Source organism: Giraffa tippelskirchi, chromosome 13 (genome assembly GCF_054371585.1).
Source record: "Giraffa tippelskirchi isolate mGirTip1 chromosome 13, T2T-mGirTip1v1.2.pri, whole genome shotgun sequence".
In the NCBI taxonomy this organism is placed as follows: domain Eukaryota; kingdom Metazoa; phylum Chordata; class Mammalia; order Artiodactyla; family Giraffidae; genus Giraffa; species Giraffa tippelskirchi.
In genome coordinates, this window is record NC_137287.1 from 68,355,712 (window position 1) to 68,379,091 (window position 23,380).

Sequence of the window (23,380 nt, forward strand, 5' to 3'; positions counted from 1 at the left end):
GGAGCCAGAGGGGGAAAAAAACGTTAAGTAGAAGGGAACAACAATAAGAATTACAGCAGAATTTTCAACAGAACTAATACAAGTTGTAAGGTTCTTTTACCATATGTGACATGGTATAACACCACTTGGAATTAAAGATAAGTTAAAGATATTTAGATGGTACTAAAAACCCTGAAACAACTGCTAAAATAAGACAACAGAAAGAGCCCTGTCTAATAAGCCAACAAAGGAGATAAAATGGAACTATTACAATTTTTCATTAATTCAAAAGAAGGGAGGAAATGAAGAAAAGGCAAACAGACAGATTATACAAATAGCAAGATGGTAAATTTAAGTCTAAACATATAATTAATCACATAAAATTAAAGGGTTTAACTACTCTAATTAAAAGACAGAGATTTTAAGATTGGCTTAAAGAGCAAGATCAACTATTGGTTTCCTACAGGAAACCAACACAAATAGGTTAAAAGTAAAAGACAGCCATTAAAAAGAATGCATTTGAATCAGTTCTAATGAGGTGTATGAAACTGGAGCTTATTATACAGAGTGAAGTAAGTCAGAAAGAAAAACACCAATACAGTATACTAACGTGTATATATGGAATTTAGAAAGATGGTAACGATGACCCTATATGCGAGACATCAAAAGAGACACAGATGTAAAGAACAGACTTTTGGACTCTGTGGGAGAAGGCGAGGGTGGTATGATTTGAGAGAATAGCATTGAAACATGTATATTACCATATGTGAAACAGATCGTCAGTCCAGGTTTGATGCATGAGACAGGGTGCTCAGGGCTGGTGCACTGGGATGACCCTGAGGGAAGGGGTGAGGAGGGACGTGGGAGGGGGATTCAGGATAGGGAACACATGTACACCCATGGCTGATTCATGTCAATGTATGGCAAAAACCACTACAATATTGTAAAGTAATTAGCCTCCAATTAAAATGAATTAATTAAAAAAAAGTAAAAGAGGCAAAAGAATCTAACATGTTAATACTAATCTAAAGAAAGCTGGAGTGGTTATATTCATATCAAAGTAGACTTTGCAACAAAGAATGTTATGTTGTAGAAATGGGATTGTTTCATAATGATAGAGACTGCAGCTAACCAAGACTAGATAAAAATCCTAAAATGTTTATGTAGCTAATAAAAGAGCTTCAAAATACCTGAAGCAAAAACTAATAGAACAGCATGGAAAAATAGACAAATCCACAAATATAATCAGAGAATTAAACTAATTGATAGAACAAATAGAACATCAGTAAGGATATAAATAATTTGAATAACACCTAAATCAATTTGACCTAATTGCTATTTATAAAACATCTCATTCAACAGCAGCAAAATACATGTTCCTTTCAAAGGCATATAGAATACTTGCTAAGACAGATTGTGTTTGGGCCCATTAAAAAGTCTGAACAAGTTCTCCAGCCGCAATGGAATTAAATTTGAAATCTATAACTGAAAGATCTCTGGAAAGTTTCTGAATATTCAGAAACTAAATAACACATTTCCGAATAACCTGTGGTTCAGTTAAGCGAGCAAAAAGAGATTGGAAAGTATTTTATACTGAGTGAAAATACAAACAGAAAATATCAAAATATGTGAGATGTTGTTAAAGTATTAATTAGAGGGAGAATTATAGCACTAAATGTCTGTATTATTAGATAATAAAAAAGGTCTCAAATCATAGACCTCAGCTTCCACCTTAAGAAATTAGAAAAAGAAGAGCAAATTAAACCCAAAGTAAATACAAGATTGGACAGACTTGAGAATCAGAGTGGAAAACAGAAAAGCAATAGGAAAAAAAATCAGTGAAACCAAAAGCTGGTTATTTGAAAAGATACATAACATTGACCACCCTCTAGCCATGTTTATCAGAAACAAATAAGAGGAGACACAAATGACCAATATCAGGAATAAAGGATGTGACATAACTACAGATTTTACAGACAATAAATGAATAATAAGGAAATATTATGATCAACTAAAGGACAACAAACATGACAACTTTGAAGAAATGAACAAATCTCTTGGAAGACATGAACCACTAAAGCTTACTCAAGAATAGCCCTATATCTATATCTATCAAAGTAATTGCATGTATAGTTAAAATTCTCCCTAAAAATAAAATTCCACTTTCATTGGTAAATTTTACTAAACACTAAAGGGGGAAATAAACCAATTCTCTATGAATTCTTCTAGAATACTGAAACATAGAGCATACTTTTCAGCTCATTCCATGTGAATAACATTATCCGTACAACAAAACCAGACAAATATACCACAGAAAAGAAAACTACAGAGCATTATATCTGGTAAACATAGATGGAAAATTCTTAACCAAACTAGAAATCAAATCTACCAATGTATATTAAGAAAGATAATATATTATGACCAAGTGAGACTCATTCTAAGAATGCAGAATTGGTTTCACATTTGAATATATATGAACATAATTAATCATATTAGCAAGTGAAAAAGAAATACCATATGAATAGCTCAACACACAGAGAAGAAGTATTTGAAAAAAATTCCATTTCTGATTAAAAATTTCTGATTTCTCAACTTGATAAAGGATGGATATATATATATATAAAGAAACTTTGGCTGACATCACAGCGATGGTACAAGACTGAGTACTTCCCCTCTAAGATAAGAAACAAGGCAAGGATGTCTCACCACTTCTATTCATCATCATGTGGACTTTTTAGCCAGTGTTGACAGGCAAGGAAAAGAAATAAAATGCATCAGGGTCAGAAAGGAAGAAATGAAACTGGTTTTATTCACACATGACATAATTACCTATGGGAAAAATATGATGAAAATGTATAAAAAGAAGTTGCTAGAACTAAAAACTGAATTTAGAAAAGTTACCAGATACAACAACATACAAAAGTCAATGTGTTTCTATATATTAGCAGTGAGCTGTCAGAAATTGAAAACTGAAAAATAGTATCATTTACAGCAGCACCAAAATGATAAAATATTTGGGATAAATCTGACAAACAATGTGCAAAATCTATACACTGAAAACCATAATCCATGCAGAGAGAGATTTTAAGAGATCTAAACAGAAGGAGAAATATGTCATATTTCTGGGTTGGAAGACTTAACATTGTTAAAATTGTTTCCAAATTGATCTATAGATTCAACATAATCCCAATATAGAAAAACAAGCTCAGGGCTAACATTCTACTAAAATTTCTAAACCACACCATAGAATTGGTTTTAGGAGAAATTATGGCCACAGTTGCCACTGCATTAGATATACTTGGTTTTGCAAGGCTGCCAGCAATTCAACTTGGCTTCAACTGCTCCCGCTGCCAAAAGGGATTCCACCTATAAAGATTTTACTTTGCAATCACAGCTTCTGCTGAAAGCTGAAAGTCTTCTCCATCAGTCTCTCTAGCAAAATGGATACTTTACCTAGAGGTTATTTCTCATGCAATTCCCTTCTGACCTGAAGTCTCCTGTGGGTGTAACAGACCACTGACACCATGTGGTCACCTGCCTGTGTTCTAGCTGCAAAGGAGGTTGAGGAAGAGAGACATTCACTTTTTTAATCTTGAAAAGGTGGAATTTACAAAGTGGAACATTTCCCAAAATTAGAAGGGTTTTCAAAAGTGTTGGGGCAGCCAGAAACATATGTCCCATATATAGGCCAAATACTAAAAATATTCAACATAAAATAATTGGACTTCAGCTGTATTTTAAAAGAAACTCCCTAAATTAGATGTATAAGAATCCTTTTGTTAGTCCTCAAGACAAGAAAGGCCTGTGTTTTAAACCAGGATGTACATCCATCTCCATGTCCCTCTGATTCACTTTAGTTTCAGAAACGCGTATATAGGTGGCATTCAGGAAGACAAGATACAAAAACAAAAAATAGCTTAAGGGATGCATAAAGTCTCCATCAAAAGTCTGAGAAGAAATGACCTATTTCCCTTTGTCCAATTTGCATCGTTTTCCGGGGAGTCATAGAATGGAGAAAGGGGGCCATGTGTGATCAGCACGTGAGCAAGACATGGACCACCTCCTTGGAAGTGTTTCAAGAAGAGTTAGTGCTTGGATATTGGGACTTGTCCCTCACTTGGTTTCCTGTTGTTGTTTTCAAAACATTCAGAGTTCCAGAAAAAAAAATCCAGATACCAGGGTCATTGTTAATGTTGCTGTTATAGTTTAAGGTATTCCTGGCATCCTGGAGAACAGATCAGCAAGTAAACTTTGAAAGAATAGTACCTTTCTTCATGGTGTCTTGGATCTTTGTTTTTTAAAAAAATATCTTTTTTCATAGCTTTATGTGGATGTAGTATGAAAATATGTAATCTATTTCTCCAGGCCACCACAAGTGCAGGGAGTTAATAGACATACATTTAAACACATACATATATGTATAGTATTTATATAATTCTTCCCTGACCCACACTCTCTTAAAGGGCTTTAATCCTCCACCTACAGAGCATTTCTTACATGTCCCTGAGGACTCCAGGTCTGGGCCAAAATCCTACATGGGATTGTTCAGGGTCAGATAATTACAAAGGCTTTACCTGGCTGGTCCCATGGAGGCAATCTGCCCTCATCACACCAGCCTTGGTGAACGACCACCACACTGCAGTTTTCTAGAGGGAGTTACAGTCAAGAACTCAGGCCCTCAAGGCCAGGCACCCTCACCCACATATCTGCTTTCCTATAGTCCAGGAATCTCCATTCAGAGGCCTCTTTCTGAATGTCCAGAAACAGCTTGCAGCAGTACAATAAAACGACATATTTTGAACTCATAGCCGCAATGGCAGCCTCAGAGGTAGGTCACGGCTCACTTGAGAATTCAGTTCTATATATTTTTTGCATATCATTTCTAGAGTCTCAAGTCTGCCGTCAGAACTTTGTCCAATGGATCTTCCAATGATTTTGTGGCAACCAAATTCTGGACCTTGAATCACTGCTTCCTTAAAATATCTAGAATAATTTCTGTTCCCTATCTTGAACCCTGACCAATACACTTCTCTTGCCAATAGATCTCTGGGTGGGGGACAGTGATATACACTTACACACAAGCCAGAAAATGCCCTTTATCACCTTAATCTCACCTATCCCCCTGCTATAAATATTTTTCTTTTGATATATACATTCTTTCCTGATGAGCATATGTATTTTTTCCTGCTGAAGACTGAGAAGTATGTGTCTTCTGATGGTGTTTTAACTAAGATGTATAGTTTCAAACTTCAGAAGAGGTTGCTAGAGAACAGGTACCATGCATTTCTCCTTTTATCATTTTAATGGAAATGTCCTGGAGACATTTTGACCTGCATTTCTCATTTGCCATGGTATTTTACACACAAATCTGAAGACTAGATTAAGTCATTTTTTTTTTAAGCAGTTGTTGAAGACATACAAACCTAATGATTATTATGGTGGATTGGGTAATGTTTTAAATGATAACATCCTCCCGAGTCAGCTCTATGTACTGTAAAAATTGATGGGTTTTTGCTCCGTTGGAGAGGATGGAAGGAGTCAGGATTGTGCAGACTCAGTGCCTTCGCCATGTCTCTACTCTGTGGCCAGCCAGCGAGCAGTTCTTTCTGGGAACTTTGCCTTAGGTATTTCTGCAGCGGTGTCAAAGGGATTTCTTACTATATGGTGCTATATCCAATTAATTCAGAAGACTAAAAATACAGCTGGAGACACTGAAGTTTGTGACTGCAGAAGTCTCTGGCCGAGGTTTCCATCCTGACACATTAAAATAACATTACTGCATCAGAAGAAAAGCCCCAGGCAAAAAGCAAGGAAGGCGGGGAGCTCCCTTTTCTTAGGCAGTAAAATGATGTGAGATTTTCAATTTTATGTAGTACAGCTCTTTCTACACTGTATATTTTCAAATGTCATAGGTGTTTTGGACATGTGACCTGTCTACTTAATGATTTACGCTACAGTTCTAGCTTAATTACCTCAACCTGGTAACTCTGTTGCAGGAAAAGATCAGCAGCTCTGCATATTACAAACTGGGAGATATTTTTGACAATGTTTCCAGCAATTTCTTTGCTCTTTCCTCTGAGTTTGAAGATGAGAGGAAGTTCCCGGTTTTTTACAATGAACTCAAGGCTGATGTTCTGATTGCTGTTTAATCAAACAATGAAAGTTCAAACAGTTTGCAATGGTGGCCATTGGCAGTTACCAGTGGTTAACACATAAATTTTGCATGCTAGTTTTGAGCATTATGTGAACCAAGAACTTTCAGGTGTCCAAGCTGGGTTTAGAAAAGGAAAAGTAACCAGAGATCAAATTGCCAGCATTCACTGGATCATAGAGAAATTCCAGGGAATTTCTGTGTGGATCATAATAAACTGTGGAAAGTTCTTAAAGAGATAGGAATACCAGACCATCTTACCTGTCTCCCGAGAAACCTGTATGCAGGTCAAAAAGAAAAACAGTTAGAACTCTGTATGGAACAATTGATTGGTTCAATATTGAGAAAGGAGTATGACAGGGCTGTCACCCTGTTGGTTTAATCTATACACTGAGCACATCGTAAGAAATGCCAGGCTGGATGAGTTACAAGCTGGAATCAAGATAGGCTAGAGAAACAACAGCCTCAGATATGTGGATGTTACCACTCTAATGGCAGAAGCGAAGAACTAAAGAACCTCTTGATGAGGGTGAAGGAGGAGAGTGAAAGAACTGGCTTAAAACTAAATATTAAAAAAATTAAGATCATGGCATCTGGCCCCATTACTTCATGGCAAATAGAGGGGAGAAAGGTGGAAGTAGTGACAGATTTCCTCTTCTTGGGCTCTAAAATCACTGCAGATGGTGACTGAAGCCATCAAATTAGAAGATATTTGCTTCTTGGCAGGGAAGCTATGACAAACCTAGACTGTGTGTTGAAAAGCAGACATTACTCTGTGAACAAAGATCTGTATAGTCAAGGCTATGGTCTTCCTAGTAGTTATGTATGGTTGTGAGAGCTGGACCGTAAAGAAGGTAGAGTGCCAAAGAATTGATGCCTTGGAACTGTGGTGCTAGAGAAGACTCCTGAGAGTCCCTTGGACAGCAAGGAGATAAAACCAGTCAATCTTAAGGGAAATCAACCCTGAATATTTGTTGGAAGGACTGATGCTGAAGCTGAAACTCTAGTATTCTGGTCATCGGATACGAACTGCTGACTCATTGGAAAAGTCCCTGATGCTGGGAAAGATTGAGGGCAGAAGAAGAGGGCATCAGAGGATGAGATGGCTGGATGGCATCACCGATGCAATGGACATGACCTTGGGCAAACTTTGGGAGATGGTGAGGGACAGAGAGGCCTAGCGTGCTGCAGTCCATGGGGTCGCAAAGAGTTGGACACAACTAGGTGACTGAACAACAACAACAACAACAGCGCACATAAATGCCCCCAGGCCCTATGTTTCCTGCAATAAGTGTGTGGCAATCTATAATTCTCATGTCCTTTATGTGGGACAAATTATACACTCCCATCTTCTTGTTTAATTTATTCCTTCTGGACAAATATATCTTAACCATACTTAATGCTGCCTGGCTTTGTGGATGGAAAAGGCTTAAAAGGAGATTACTTTGAATACTTTGCAACACAAATACCACTTAAGTATCACCCTGCCATTTCTGTAGCCTAGAGGTGGGTGGAGAAAAACTGCAGGTGCGTCTCCCTGCCAAAATATATAGTAACATATTTTTGGAAGATTGTATAATGTAGTGCCCATTATACCTTTGGTTTCATGAGATAATTATGATGCACTAAAGCAAATCAGCATACTAGACTGGATGAAATATGCTCACATTCTAATTTTGTATAGAGGGTGATTACTGTTATTATTATTTATAGAGTGCAGTAAGTGTACGTAATGCTTGATAAACACATAGGCAGACAAGGGCTCGGCCCAGAGGTGCTTCAGTTCTAATTGCCTGACTTAGACAACGTAAATGAAAAAAGGCTACACTATGCAAAAATGGAAGGGGACCAGGCAGAAAATGGGGTTAACCAAGTAAGTGTTCCCGATGGACTAAAGGATAAAAGCACGTGTCCTTTTACATTTGGGCTGAAGTTTCTCTTAACAGTTTAGGAAGAATCACATATTGTAACCAAATCCACTTACAAATACTTCCTGAGACCTTTTAATAAAGTTTAATTCATTTCTGTAAATTTAGCTCTTCCCTACTTGCCCAGGTCTAGTTCTATGGACTCCTAGATCCCAAAGCACCTTTCCTAGGGACTTTACAAAGAAGGTAGGAAAATAGAATGATACCAGATTGCAGACTCGTTGAAGGCAGGAATGAAGTCTAATAGGTACTTGACCTTCTACATCCACTCCCTTGGTTAGGATTTTTCTTGCCTTGACACCTGTAATGGAGAATAGAAAGACTTTGTAACTAGGAGTGTTGTTTTCACTTACAAGCAAACCCACATCTAGGAGTTGCTGTTGTTATTGCTCCGTAGCTAAGTTGTGTCCTACTCTCTGCAACGCCATGGACTGCAGCACGCCAGGCTTCCCTGTCCTTTACTATCTCCCAGAGTTTGCTCAAACTCATGTCCATTGAGTCAGTGATGTTATGTCAAAGAATGTTCAAACTGTCGTACAATTGCACTTTCACATGCTAGCAAAGTAATACTCAAAATCCTTCAAGCTAGGCTTCAACAGTACATGCATGAACTGAGAACTTCCAGATGTAGTAGATGGATTAGAAAAGCCAGAGGAATCAGAGATCAAATTGCCAATATCCTTTGGATCATAGAAAAAGCAAGAGAATTCCAAAACAAAAATCTACTTCTGCTTCACTGACTACGCTAAACCCTTTGACTGTGTGGATTACAACAAACTGTGGAAAATTCTGAAAAATATGGGAATACCAGACCACCTTAGCGGTCTCCTGAGAAATCTGTATGCAGGTCAAGAAACAACAATTAGAACTGGTCATGGAACAACAGACTGTTTCCAAATTTGGAAAGGAGTACGTCAAGGCTGCATTTTGTTACTCTGCTTATTTAACGTATATGAATGCCCCTTATATAAAATCCCACCCTATAAAAAAACCTACCAGCCATAAAAGCCTTCCCTCAAATGTTAACTGAAAACAATAACAAATTGTCTCTTTACTATTGCTCTTCAGGGTTTATAATGAGACCAAAATGTTCTCTGGTGCCAATACAGTCCATTTTGGGTAAGTACTCCATAATTCATGAAAATATATCTCCAGGGAATGCTCTAAGTCCTACTTGGAAATCTATGGAGAAGTATAATTACAGTATATGAACACGTGTATAAGTAAAATGTTGTCATTATTTTTTAATATAATAACACCAGCCAAAAATTCAACTTTCATCACAAACTTATTGCTAACCTGTAATAGTATTTCAGGATTATTATCTACAAATCAATATAATTACATGTCAACTACTTGTCTCAGTTGTGACAGTTTTAAAATTTGAATTCATCAAATTTATCAAGTTGAATTTAGGATTTCAACGTTTTAAAAGAAATCAGTCACTTAGATTTTGTCTTTGGGGTTAACTCTACCAAGAGTAGAGGGCAATACTTAAGAAGTTCAAATACTAAGTTATTAATATATCATGAAGCAGAAATATTAAGAGCAAATCCAAGTCTTGAGAGAAGTTGCAGGAAAACTCCAGTGATTCATTCCAAATTTGTTACATTCTAAAGACAGTGGTTGAAAATTGTGATGTTTTCTTCATCATGAGCTCTTCTAGGCTCTTTTTAAATGTTTCTCTAGAAAATGTATTACATAATTGGGCAGATTTATGAAAATCGTAATCTGTAACTGAGATATATAGATAACACACATATATATGAGATATATGTATTAACTGTTTTTTTAGATAAGTCCTATATGAAATGAATTTTACCCTTATTCTTGCCTCTTTTTTTGGCGAAAAATGAGAAGCTGTATTAAGGAGCTTGTTTTGCTCAGGAGATAACTTCTGGAAGGACAGAATTATGAGTCTACATAGTTTTGCCAACATGTATTTGCTAGAGGGTTTGATTTAGAGACTTTAATGTTACAGAGTATATTATGAAAAGCCACTGCTATATTGAAATAGTGTCCCCCTGCCCAGAACACTGCCATCTCTACTCCCAATAGAGCCATTCCTTCTTTGTAAACTTGATGTTTTGGCTCTCCAGTAGTTATGGACTGGTGTGCACATGTGTGTGTGTGTGTGTGTAGCTAATTTTCCATTTGGACTCTGAAGAAGTGTGCATGAGCTGAACTTCCTGGTCAACTATCATGCCTTTATTTGGGGGCACATCACACAAGCTTTGCTTCAACCTACTTGGCCATATGGCAGTGTCTGGACACTTGTGAATGTCCACATGTTGATTACAGCAAAGTCCAGGGTGAGTTGAGCTAACAGTGTTTCTTACCTTATCATATATGCATGCACCCAACTTAAATGACATGCTCCCTTCTGACCAATAGGAAAATATTTGTAATGCACTTTGGAATTGAGTGATTCTGAGTTCCAAATACTAAACTTTTAAAACATGTACATGTCAATAGACAAACATGAAATAATTCTTATATAATAAGAGCAGCAGGTGATGTTTCTGTGGATAATTTAACATGATCAACTATGGAGGGTTATTCTTTTGAGAACTGATTTTTCTTCTTCTCCTTTCCATTTCATATATAAACATATTTGTTTTATATCAGATATATAGTTTCTTCACATAGATGGCATATGAGTCCATTTAAAACAAATTTTAAAATGTAGTTATTTCATACTCGTTAAAAAACAATTAATTAAATCAATATGTATTTATCAAGTGCCTACCATTTATCAGACACTGCACTGTTTCACGTGGAAAGGAAGACAAAATTACTGCCCTGGAGATTATAAATTTAGAAGCTAGACAGATATGCAAACAACCAATCAGTTCAGAATGTGAAAAAAGTTATCCTGCAGCTGTGAACCAAATAACAACAGGAAATCAAGGAAGGATGCTTAGGCTTGCCACATCAAATTGCCATTACTTACTGTGGCTGTGTCAGCCAGGTTGTCATACCTGCTAATATAGCATCACTAATTAGCTGTTGACATGGAGCTCTTAGAAACAGAATTGTGACCCAACTTAGAAGGTGCATAGGTACCAGCATGGCTGCCACTTCACCGTCTTGTTTTCAAACCTTTTTATTTTTTGGCCAATGACTTGCTTATTCCCACACTATTAATCTGAATTAACATTATTAGGAACAGTGATTCCTGCTGAGGAATTGCTGTTTCTGAAACATGCATCACTAGCACTTGGTTATGTAATTCCTTCATGATGACAGGGTGTTTTTAAATTTATATATTAAAAAATAGGTCGGTTGCAAGATGGCCTGGAGGCTGGTACCCAGTGTCCTCTGAAATTCCCTTGTTCTCTGTTCTAATTAGGAACATGCTGTATCTTTACTAATTTTAAGTATTCTATTTATTTGTTAACTCCAATCCCTAGTTAAGGATATCCATGACGTTGCCTAATTAGCTAGAATTCTCTTTCAAATGTGGGAATTCCTAAGATTATTATACGTAAGACAGTAGACCAAGATTCCACACTTGCTTCTGTTTTGTTCAGCTTCCTCGGAGATTCAAGATTGCAGTGAAACTTTCTGCTCCTTCTGGATCATATTTTGAGTAACTTTGAGAAGTTGAAGTTAAAAGCGTGTTTGTGGAGGGGGTCGTTTTCCTCCCATTCTGTTTCTTTCTCGCTTCCTACCGTCACCTTTTTCATTTTAGGCAAGTATTTTCACGAAAGTGGCATCTCGGCGATCAGTGTTCTGGATTCAGGAAGGATGACGCTTGCATTTAAAAAGCACTGCCACTCGACCGGGGCTAAATTGCTGGCTGCTCCCTTGGTCACTGAAGTGAATGTCTGACTCCTCGCTGCTGACAGCGGATCCAGCCTGAGCAGGAGGTGCTCCTACACATTTTGCGCCGACCCCCAGGCTGCGGTCGGCCCGGAGCTGGGCACAGCCGCAGGGTACAGAGCGCCGCGGGCGCACGGAGACGCGCACTCTGCCCCACTGACGGCGGGGTCGCTGCAGAGGGACAAACCTTTAGCCATTCTAGAACCTCTTAAGACCCTTCATTTGGCGTCTCCGCAGAAAGTCACTTCCCTGTTGGGTCCCCAGCATAACTTCAGAGAACTAGGCAAGTTAGGTGACGACTCAGGCCTCCTCCGAGAGTAAGTTCCTGGTGGGTGGCGGAGACGCACTACGATGGTCGACGATCTCCAGGGAGTTGTAACCACCACGGCCTCAGACCCAACGACAGGGTATGGGGCATCCGGAACCCGGCCTTGGCCTCTTTTCTCTGGTTCCGGGAGTGCTTACCCAGCTTCTGTCGAAAACTCCCCCAGGGTCGCGCAGGGCGGGGAATTAGGCGCAGAAGGCCGGGCCCCTTTGATCTCTTTGTGTCAACTTCTCTGGGCGCAGCGGCGGCGGGCTGCAGGTGAGCTCGGAGCAGGCCAGAGCCGCCCTTGGCGCGCCCAAGAGGATTCGTTCCTGTGACCAGCGGCGGCCGTGAAGGCCCGGAGGATTCTCAGAGCTCCTCATCCCGCCTCCTTCCTACAAGAGTGTGAAAATCAGCACCCCCCCTCCCGCCCCGGTCCACTCCCCTCTTCCTCCTGTACCTCCAGTGCAGCTTTTTAAAGGCGTCTCGTGCTTCCTCCAACTTTGGGGGAAGATAGTGCCCAACTCCAAGGGCACTCCCAGCTCCTGCTTTCCCAACCCTCCTATCGCATTAATCCTGCCCCTTTGGTCGCATCCAAACTCGGTGTGCGTAGTATCGCCGCCCCAACTTGGAACCGAGCGCCCCCGGCGGTTCACGGCCGCCCCTCGGCTCCTGTTTGCAGGGAGCTCGGTCTCTGGCTCGTCGCAGGATCCAGCTGCGGTTCCGACCGGTCCCCGGGCTAGCGAGGCCCACGCGCGCGTGCACACACACGCGCTCCCAGTCCCGCTCACACTTCCGCGCCCTCGCTCCCCGCACCCCACCCTCCGCGCGGCTCCTCCGCCGGGTGGGGGGGCTGGGGTGACGTCAGGACTGCAGTCCCGAGGAGAGCGGCTGGAAAGAGCCGCGCGCTTCTCGCGCAGCTGGGAAGCTGGAGGCGCACTGGGGCGGCCGCGGCTCCCGCGCCCCTCCCACTCCTCTGCACCCGCTGTGGCGCTGCCAGCCCGCGGGGGAGCCTCGCGAGCCGCCAGGTGGATTGAAAGTCGTTTCCTGGGAAGGACGGAGAGGGTGCTGCAGACCTGGCAGGCACTGAAACTGCAACTCGGACAGAAACGACCCAGCGGAGGAACTGGGCGCGGGGCGCCGTGCGCAGCATCCCCGGGCTGCTGGGGCGGTCGCCGCCCAGCACGGCGGCCAGACCTCGGCCCCGGGACTCGGGCCCCGGGCGCGCTCGTCCGGTAGAGACCTCCCAGCCCTACGCATTTCGCGGCGGCTCTGGTGAGGGTAATGCGAGCGCGCCGGCTCCAGGTCACCGCCGTGGAGCAGCTGCCTGTAGGAAAGCGAGAAGAGGCGAGGGGGCGGCAGCGTCGGCCCGAAGTAAGTGCAGCAGAAGTTTGCGTCGGTTTCCCCGTCGCTCCCCTGGAGCGAGTGGGAGGCTTATCTCCTGCCCTCGCTCTCTGAGGATAGCAGACTTGCCTGCGACCCTCGCCGGGAGAGGTGAGCGTCACGGGAGGGTCGAGGACGCGGGGGGTCAAGGCAGGGTGGGATCCCAATGGAGCCAGGGGAGGAGATCCTCCACCTGCGGGGAGGAACGCTCAAGGAACCGGCCCTGGGGGTCTCGGAAAGGGAGGGATTTGGGGAGAGAGAAGGTGGAGGTTGGTTGTCACACCTTCTCTGGTGACCTTGGCGCGCCATCCTGGAGTGGCGAGCCAGGAGGGTCTCAGAGGTTGGAAACCGGTGAGTCTAGGAGATGGAGTGGCTTCTCATTCGGGGCTGCCTGGGGTGGAGCATCGCTGCCGAACCCTGGAAGACCCGGACAAGAGGAGGCAGAAGAACCCGGCACCAGGCAGCGACGGTGAAGGGTGGGGATTCAGGGCAGTCCAGATCCAGGGGCTCGGAGTGGGAAGTTGGGGGGGGTCCTCTGAGATGCCCCAGTCTCGACGGGAGAAACAGCGGTCCAGAAAGAGGGCGGGTATGGTGCTCCGGGACGCTACAGTTGCAGCTGGGCGCCTTTAGAGCTTCGGTGGCTAATTCTTGTAATTGGGCGGCTTCTCCGAGGCCGAGAGCACCCGGGCTGCGCCCGACCCCCGGACCCTCCGGCTCCCCGTCTCGGCTGCCCTCCCCGAGCGGCCGCGGGTCCCCGCAGTCGTCAGGCTGTTCCCCGCGGCGGGTAGGGCGGGAGAGACCCGGTGAACTCAAGAGACCCTCGGCGCTCTGCTCACTTGTTCCCGGGCACGTTCAGCTCTTTTTAGGTTCCGTGCTCTCAAACCCGCCTCTGGAAGGAGAATTTATTCTTTAACAATTGACCAAACTTCGAACCTGGAGAAAAGTTCATAGAAGCTGCGCTCCTGCCTGGAGCAGAGCCCCGCAGAAGGCAGGAGAGGGTGGCGCGGGCAGCTCGCTCATCCTTTTCTCAACTGGAGAAGGTTCTCAGGGAATTTTATATTAAATGAGATGCGATTATTCTGGGAAGTCAACGAAGCATCATTTTTCCAGAGTAGGACCGTCTGTGCTTAGGAAACCAGTATCCCACTCAGCTTCTGGTACCAAGGGTGCACTTTGTGGGGAAAGGGAAATTGTTAATTAAATTCCATTTTTTTGGTAAGTCATTCATGATGCATAGTGATTACCTAATTTCATTTACTCAGATTTATTCATGCAAAACAATTTTTGAGGCCCAGTATGTGCCAGGCATTGTGTTAGATGCTAGGGTTATAGAAATGACTGATGTGTGGTCCCAGTGTTCAGGGAGCTTATAGTCTGTAACAGATGTGGTCTGGAAAGAAGATGGAAAAAATACATGCCCTGCAGCAAAGGTCAGGTGATACCTGTTTTTTAGGAAAATGACTCACTTCCAACTCCTTAACTATGGGGTCCAGCATCAGCTAGATTTCATCTTCCCTGAAATCAGGGATATTATTATTCATCTTTGATGGCCAGAAGACAATCTTGTGCCAGGCACATAGTAGGTCAACAATAAGGTCAGTTAAATGTATGGATGAATGAATGAATTATCCTTGGTGAAAATATTAGAGGAAGGTATCATGCTGTATTGGGGGAGCATGTGAAGAAGAAAAAGAGTGAATTGGAAGGAGAAGGAATAAAATGGAGCTCTGGAGGGCAAGAAAGAAAAGAGGCTAGGGTTTGTAAACATTTGAAAATCATATTATGTAACAGCAGAGCTTATTTCCTGTTTTCACACAAGGGAAATCAGTAAAGTTCTCTATCTAAGAAATACACACATCTCTTTTTGTATTTACACTTTAACTTTTTTTTTTTTTAATTTAACAGCAGGTTCTCTGTTACTTTCCCATGTTGCTGCTGGTGGTGGTTTAGTTAAGTGATTCTGACTCTTGTGATGCCGTGGACCACAGTCTGCCAGGCTCCTCTGTCCATGGGATTTCCCAGACAAGAATACTGGAGTAGGTTGCCAATTCTTTTTCCTGGGGATCTTCCCCACCCAGGGATCCCACCTGCTTCTCCTGCATTGCAGCCAGATTCTTTACCAGTGAGCCACCAAGGAAGCCCTGATTTACCATGTGGAGGTTATCATGCCATGCTCGTGTGAACATGTTGATAATGTGTTGATTCAGATGTGTCTAGGTTAGTGGGACAGGTTGGTGAAAAAATTCTTTAGCATTACCGAAATCATTCGTTCAGATATCTCATGATATTTTGCTACTTCATGTGCACATTTCTACTCCTATGCTTTAACCATATTTAATTTAATCATGATTAAAATATTTATACATAGATTCTGCCAATGAAGATTAAACATATATATATATATACACACACACACACACACACATATATATATATATATATATATATATATGCAAGACTGTTCTTGGTTTAATTATCTGAACCAAGGTTACCATTGCACTCTGGTAGAAGGTAGTAAGTCACTCAGGTTCCAGAATGAATGATACTCTTATCCCCATAGTTTAATTTTATTATATTTACTAGGTCCATATATTTTTTTTACTTGTACAACAGAACTACTTACTTTTAAAAAATTAGTATTTATTAATGTTAATAATAATTCAGTGATTTGAGTCATGAGTTTATAAGCAATAATTTCAGATTTAAAACCTTCTTAGTGACATGTGATCTGGAGCCATCCTAGAAATTTTGTAAACCTCATTTTTTTCTACTTACAAAATGAGATAATTTTACTTGAATGATTTAATTAGACATTTAAAACAATATGTCAGTATACAGTACTATTTTATTGGGGCATTGTTTTCTCTAGTCGATGCCATTAATTTAGTATACCAACACTGACAAGTAATTTGTAATTAACAGAAAAAATCCATATTTTCCATTTATGGGTATTTTGTAGGTGTTTTAGGACATTAATGGAGTTCTAGAAAAAGTACTGTGATTGTGGACAATGCATGGTAAATAAAACTATGTTTTAGAAGTAAATGTAAATAAATACTTTAAATAGTAGCTAAAATTTGGAATTCTTTAACCAGACCCTGTAGTGTTTTGTTTGTTGTGGTTATTTGGTTTGGATTGTTACCATAATCACGCTGTTGGATTGAATGACCATTTGAAGGGATCTTGCAGGTGTACAAGGAGTACATTCAACAGGGCAGAATCTTTATTTTAGAAATGTAGTTAGAGTGCAGAAATGCTGAGATTTTAGGAATGTGGGGTCATAGTTACTGAGCTTGAAAATGATCTAGTCCAGTTTTTGGAGATGAGAAAATGAGGGTCTAAAAAAATGAAGAGTATTCATTTCCCAGGATAACATTTGGACATACAGGAGATTCCCATGTATTGTCCATTCCAGGGGCAACTTAAAAGGTCTGCTATCCTTAGATGTCCTCTTTCCTCATCAGCTATATGTATACATATATACCCCCCCTCTTGGTCCTCCCTCCCACTCCACCCCCATCCTATCCATCTTGGTCACCACAAATCACCTAGCTGAGCTCCCTGTGCTATACAGCGGGTTGGAGGAAGATAACTTGTGTTTATGTTACAACCCTGTCTCTCCCCAGCTACATAGGCAAGTTACTTTTTATTTGTTAGTAGGTTTTGTTTTGTTTATAGGTAATTACCATAGATGGGTATAGATGTAGTTGCACAATTGTTTATTTCCCCTCTGTATTGTAAGTGTTATAAGAAAAAGAACTGAGTATTTCTTGCTCACTGCATGTCTGAGACTTAGCACACTGTTGGGCACACAATGGACATCCAATAAACATTTATTGAATAAAAGAATGAATGAGTGAATGAGTATAAAATAATGAGTGAGTGAAGGAGGCATCTCTTAGGTAGAACTGGTATCCTTAATATGAGAGCCATAACCTTATAAAGATTCTATATCTAAAATACCGTTCCCTTTGCCAGCATCCCTTTCTGGATGGATGAGCTCCTGATGCACCCCTTCCCCAGACCTGCTTCTCCCATTTACTCCTCTTAGCAAGGGATAGCTCCATTTTTCTGGTTACTGGGGTCAAAAACGTTGGGAGTCATCCTTCATGCTTCTTCACAGCCAGCATTCAATTCATTTACAAATCCTGCAGCTGTGCCTTCCTGATGCATTGACATTTCGAATCTGACCAGTTCTCACCATCTCCCTTGCTACCAGCCTGGACTGAGCGTCCATTATTTCCCAGCTGGTTTATTGCAGTGGCCTTCTAACTTCTCTCTTGGCTTCCATCTTGGGCCCACCCCACATTCCAGGTTCAGCACCCAGCCAGAGCCATACTATGAGCACATGAGGCTCTTCATACAACTCTTCTGCTTACATTTTCCAGTGTCTTCCCATCTCTTCTCAGAGGAAAAGAAAAAGGCCTTTCAGTACATCAGATGAATAAGGCTCTACACGGTCTCACTACTTGTAACTCTCTGGCTCTTATACTCCGCCGACCACCCATAACTGTGCTTCCACTGCACTGACCGCCTTTCTATTCCTACAACATATCACATTGACTCTCTCCTAAGCAGTTTTGAACTAAGCAGTTTGAACCTTTTCCTGGAATGTTCTTTCCCAGACACCTGCTTGACTCACTTCTTCACTCCCTCTTTTCTCAAATTCCCCTTCTCAGTGAAGCCTCTCTTGGCTACCCTGTTGAAGATGACACTCCTCTAGGTTTTTATCCCCACCTTTCCTACACTAATTTCCTTTTAGCCTTTGTGACGATTATGACCATAAATTCTACCTGTCTCTCTCTTTTGTGTCTCCCATTAGAAGGCAAGCTCCACGAAGGTAGAGATTTTACCTTCTTTGTTCACTTCTGTATTTCTAGTGCCTAGAACAACATGTGGCACATAGTACGTGTTCAGTAAATATCCATTGAATAAGTACATGGAGATAAAATAGTGTCTGTAACCTGAATAGGGTCCTATTAAAATTAAATGAAAATGCATGTGGAGTTATCATTACAGCACCTGGCACACAGTTTGTGCTTAGTCAGTATCAGACACGATTACTATGGTCTCTTCTCTGGTCTCCTGGACTTTTTGCCCCTCCTTTGACCAGGACTGTGGTCAGAGGCCCTGCTCTCCCAGGATTCTTAGCTGTTACTTTTGGAAATGACTCTGAAGAAGCACCAACGGTTGTTTATATGTGCTGCTGGAAATAATTAGGAAATAAACACAGTTAACTCTCTAAGATACAGTGTAATTCTTTCCATGAAATACCTTCTGGCCTGGGGCTTCTGGAAGGTGGCTGCTGTAAGTTTCATCTTCAGGGTGAGAGCATCGAAGACTATCCTGATCTCCAGGTGGGCCCTCCTGTAGTAGAGCGGGGGTCTTCTTCCCCTCTTGGGTCACACTGCAGTTCTTAGATGGCAGTGGCAGTGGGAGGCTGTGGAGAGTGATATCCCAGGGTGGGGGGCAAAAGTGGAGATCAGGGCTAAGCTGGGCAACAGAACTGTTTCTGGAACATTATTTCTTAATTGAGTCATCTAATCAAGTCAGGACTGAGAGCAGAAACATGAGAAAGGACAGAGAGAAACTTTATGGGTCACTAGCTGGCCACCCAGGTTGGGTTTTAATTACTTTTCTTGTCTCTTAATGCTGAGTTTACTTCTAGCTTGACTTAACATGTCTATTCTCATTGGTTGCCTTCTGGTCCAATGGATTCTAGCCGAGGAGGAGTTACAAGGCCATATCAACTAACCAATGATGTACTACATTAAGAAAATCATAATTAATTTAAGTGGAGCCTTGTAAAGCTATCTCCAGGGCTTAGACTAGCCTATGTGGTAAATACTACTCCTTAATTCTAAAAATCCAGCTTAAGAATAGGCTGTACCTGTTTAAATGCACTGTTGGCTGAGCTGTTAGGATGTTTTTTACAGTTCTACCAGGATGTTGTGAGCAGATATTGTGCTTATGTGTTAAAGTTGGGTACATTATTGCATTTCTGTAAAATTACATACTAAACCCTACGGCTCGTAATTCCTGCTAGCTCAGAGCAGTCACACTTTATGAGTTTACTCAATGGATAGTATTTGCGATCCTGAGTGTTCATAATGGTTTTGCCTTAACAGAAAAATGCTATGTTGTGCCAAATTTTTGCTCTAGAAATAGAAGGAGAGCCTTGGGTTTAGTACATGTAGGTTACCAGATCTGTTCTTAGCATGCTCTGTGACCTTGTCCGATTTGCATTATTTTAGAGTAGCTTTTCTTGGAGAAGGCAATGGCAACCCACTCCAGTGTTCTTGCCTGGAGAATCCTATGGAGAGAGGAGCCTGGTGGGTTGCTGTCTATGGGGTCGCACAGAGTTGGACACGACTGAAGCGACTTAGCAGCAGCAGCAGCAGAGTAGCTTTTCTGGAGCCAGGAAAAGTTACCAAAGCAGCAAAAATGGGGCCAACAACCTTGAAATATAGCCATTAGAAATCCGTTTTCTTATAACTGTAAGAGATGCAGCCAGAGCAACTTTTCAACAGAAATTCTGTGTGTGTGTATATATATGTGTTGTGTGTAGGGGGAGATACAGACTCTAGGATAGAAGCCCGAACCATCACAACACTGTAAAGGAAGAGGGGGTAACTTAGCTTTCCAAACAACTGTGTACACAGTTTTTTGTGGGTTTTTTTTTTTTTTTGGTGCCTGGTTTACAAACATACTTTGTTCTAAATGTTTTTAATCAGTAGGTTGTTTGGAAACTTCTTCCTCCTAGAAACAATGTTACATGTGGAATTCAGGTTCCCAGCTGCCTTGGGAGAAACCTGTTTAATTCATTGCTGAGCATTAAAAAATGATACTGTAGTTTTCTTCTTCATATGAGAAAATGAGTATTAATTTCTAATTAATAAAATTCTAATTTCCATTTTGTTATAACGAAAAGATATAGGCTGGCACTTTTGTAAGTAATCTCTCCCTTGACTCTTACTGGTATATTCAGCAGACCAAGAGATTATATTACATATCATGTATAGTATATATCTCTAATATAGAAAATAAGTAAGTAGACATATCCTTCTCTTAAATATATAGATAATATTGGATCTCCTGCATTTACAAACTTTTAAAGATCAATTTATAAAATCATGTTACCTTAATAAAACATAAATAAATAAACAGCATAACCGGTGTTAAGTATGTAGATATCCTTGAGAGTTAAGTCTCGTACAAGGCAAATCTTAGAGTGTTGCTCTGTTCACCCATCAATGTCATTCATGGCTTTGGGAGGAATAAGAAGCTCTCTAGCCACCTGCCCTGAGGCCTCTGTTCTGGCCGCATCTGCACAGGAGAAAGGTGCTCGGCTAGCTAGATACTCACTGAGAGTTCTGATCCCACTTTTTTCAAGTGTATCTGTGTCCTTTGCTCATCAGATCCCTGAGATTGGATGCTGGCATCTGGTACCCCTTCTGTAGAAGTCACAAAACAATGATCCTTTTCTTTCTGCTTTGTCCTCCTGTCCTTCCTACAGTCTTTACCCTCTCTCCTTCCTTTTGGCCTCATTTCCCGGTAAACCCCAGCATTCAGGTCCCTTAAGTGCCTTTACACAAAATGTGACCCGCCCTCCCTCTAGTGGTGATCAGGAAATCTCTTCTGTTACCTTTTCCCCCAACTTTATTGAGATATAATTGCCATTTAAAATTGATACATTTTAAGGTGTACAATGTGTTGATTCGATACACTTATATGTTGAAAAATGATTACCACTATAGCATTAATTAATACCTCTATCACATCACATAATTGCCTTTTTTCTTTCCTTTTATTTTTTTTAGTGGTGAGAACATTTAAGCTCTACTCTATTGCCAATCCATTGATACACATATATTGAAAAATGATCACCACCATATGATTAGCTAATGCCTCCATCCTGTCATGTATTTGCCTTTTGTGTGTGTGTGTGTGTGTGTGTGTGTGTGGTGAGAACATTTAAGTTCTACTCTCTAGGCAATCCATGGCCTTGGTTAATATCAGGAGCTTGTTTTACCTACAGTCCTGGCAGTGGGCTGGCCCTTCCCCTCACAACCATCTCCAGAGGCCTGGGAGTGGAGACTGTCCTGGTCTCTCGTGCAGAGAGTGGGTGTTCCAGCACAGGAGGGAGAGGGAGAAGGGGGATAAGAGACAGTCACTGTGAGAGTCTATGGTTTCTTTTCTTTGGAGGACCTTGTACACTGCCCTGAGAACTTCCCTTTCCAGTTCTAACTTAGTTCCATGGAGTCCCATCTATGCATTCCCTATAGACACAAAAACAGATTCAAAGCTTCTTTGATACCCTCTGGTTTCTGAAAAGTAGGACTTCCCAGGTGGTTCTTGTGGTAAAGTAGTCACCTGTCAATGTAGGAGACACAAGAAACGGGGGTTTGATCCTGGGGTTGAGAAGATCCCCTAGAGTGGGAAATGGGAACTCGCTCCAGTATTCTTGCCTGAAAAAGAGTTGAACATGACTGAGCATAGCGTGAAGGAAAGTGAAGGGAAGGAAAGCAAAAAACAAAAAAAAAAACCACTAAGAGAGGTGAGAAGATTTTCAGAAAGTTTCATTTAGAGGTGTGTTGGATCCCTGGTGGAGCAAAAAAGCTCTGATTTGTTCTATTTGTTGATTTCTGTGTTGTAAATATTTCTACCATAGCTGATTTCAGCATGATGTCAACTGCCTCCCAAAACTCTTCAAAATTTAACAATTAACACTCATGAATTTGTACAAAAATGCCTTTTTTATTCTACTCTTCATGTTGCAAACAATAAGGTAAGAGGAAAGATACAAGTTTTCCTCTTGTTCTTTCTCCTAGCCGCTCCCTTGCCTTTTTAACTCTGTGAATAGTAGGGGGAAAAATGTATAGATCCTAGAGTCAGCAAATTTGTTTTATAAAGGCCCAGATACTAAATTAATATATTAGACTTTGCAGTCCACATTTGATTTCTGTCACATATTCTTTTTTTTTTTATTTTCACACATCTGTTCCTAGTTTTTTTCAGAGAACTATTCCTAACTAACGGGCAGTACAAAAAACAAAACATAGGCTGTTGGTTGGATTGGGCCTCTGGTTTGTTGACCCCTGGAATAGATGATCAGGGTGATTTAGAAATTTAAACTTCAGAAATTTGAAATGTATAATTTAAAATTTCTATATGTACATAAATTTTGTGATACAAATTATATATACATACATACATACATACATATATATATATATATATAGCCTATATATATATATAGGCTTTCCTGGTGGCTCAGATGGTAAAGAATCCACCTGCAATGTGGGAGACCTGGGTTCAATCCCTGGATTGGGAAGATCCCCTGGAGGAGGGCATGGAACCCACTCCAGTATTCTTGCCTGGAGAATCCCTGTGGACAGAGGAGCCTGGTGGGCTACAGTCCATGGGGCCACAAAGAGCCGGACATGACTGAGTGACTAAGCACATTATATATATATATATTTCAAAGGTAAACCCCAGACTGAGTGAGGTTATCTTGAGCATCTCACCATAAGACCCAAGCTTCGGTCTCTGTTAGAAGAATAAGGCCTCTCAAGGTTGGGGGTGGAGGAGGTGAGGACACCAAGGATGATCTCAGTGGTGACTAAGGAGAAGCCTGATCTTAGGGCATCCTTTTCTTCCCTTCTTTCTTTTATAAAAAAGTTTTATTGAGATATAATTTATATATTATAAAATACATCCATTTAAAGTACACAGTTTGATTTTTTTTTTTTTAGTGTATTCATTACCAGTCAATAACCATTCCCTCTGTACTTTCCAGCCCTTGGAAGC

The 23,380-nt window shown here is 41.2% G+C and overlaps 1 protein-coding gene and 1 long non-coding RNA gene across 2 annotated transcripts in view; one reads left to right on the forward strand and one right to left on the reverse strand.

Moving 5' to 3' along the window:
* The window catches only part of LOC145532204 (uncharacterized), a 331,653-nt gene that overhangs the window by 36,595 nt on the left and 271,678 nt on the right, over positions 1-23,380 (forward strand). The window contains exon 2 of the mRNA XM_081556793.1: positions 9,127-9,177. Coding sequence (XP_081412919.1) covers positions 9,127-9,177 — 51 coding nt within the window. The remainder of the gene's footprint in view (positions 1-9,126; positions 9,178-23,380) is intronic.
* LOC145532205 (uncharacterized) lies at positions 5,114-13,023 on the reverse strand. Its single transcript, XR_014073084.1, has 2 exons — positions 12,648-13,023; positions 5,114-8,359 (listed from the first exon to the last, which is right to left on the reverse strand). It is a non-coding gene; the product is annotated as an uncharacterized LOC145532205 (long non-coding RNA).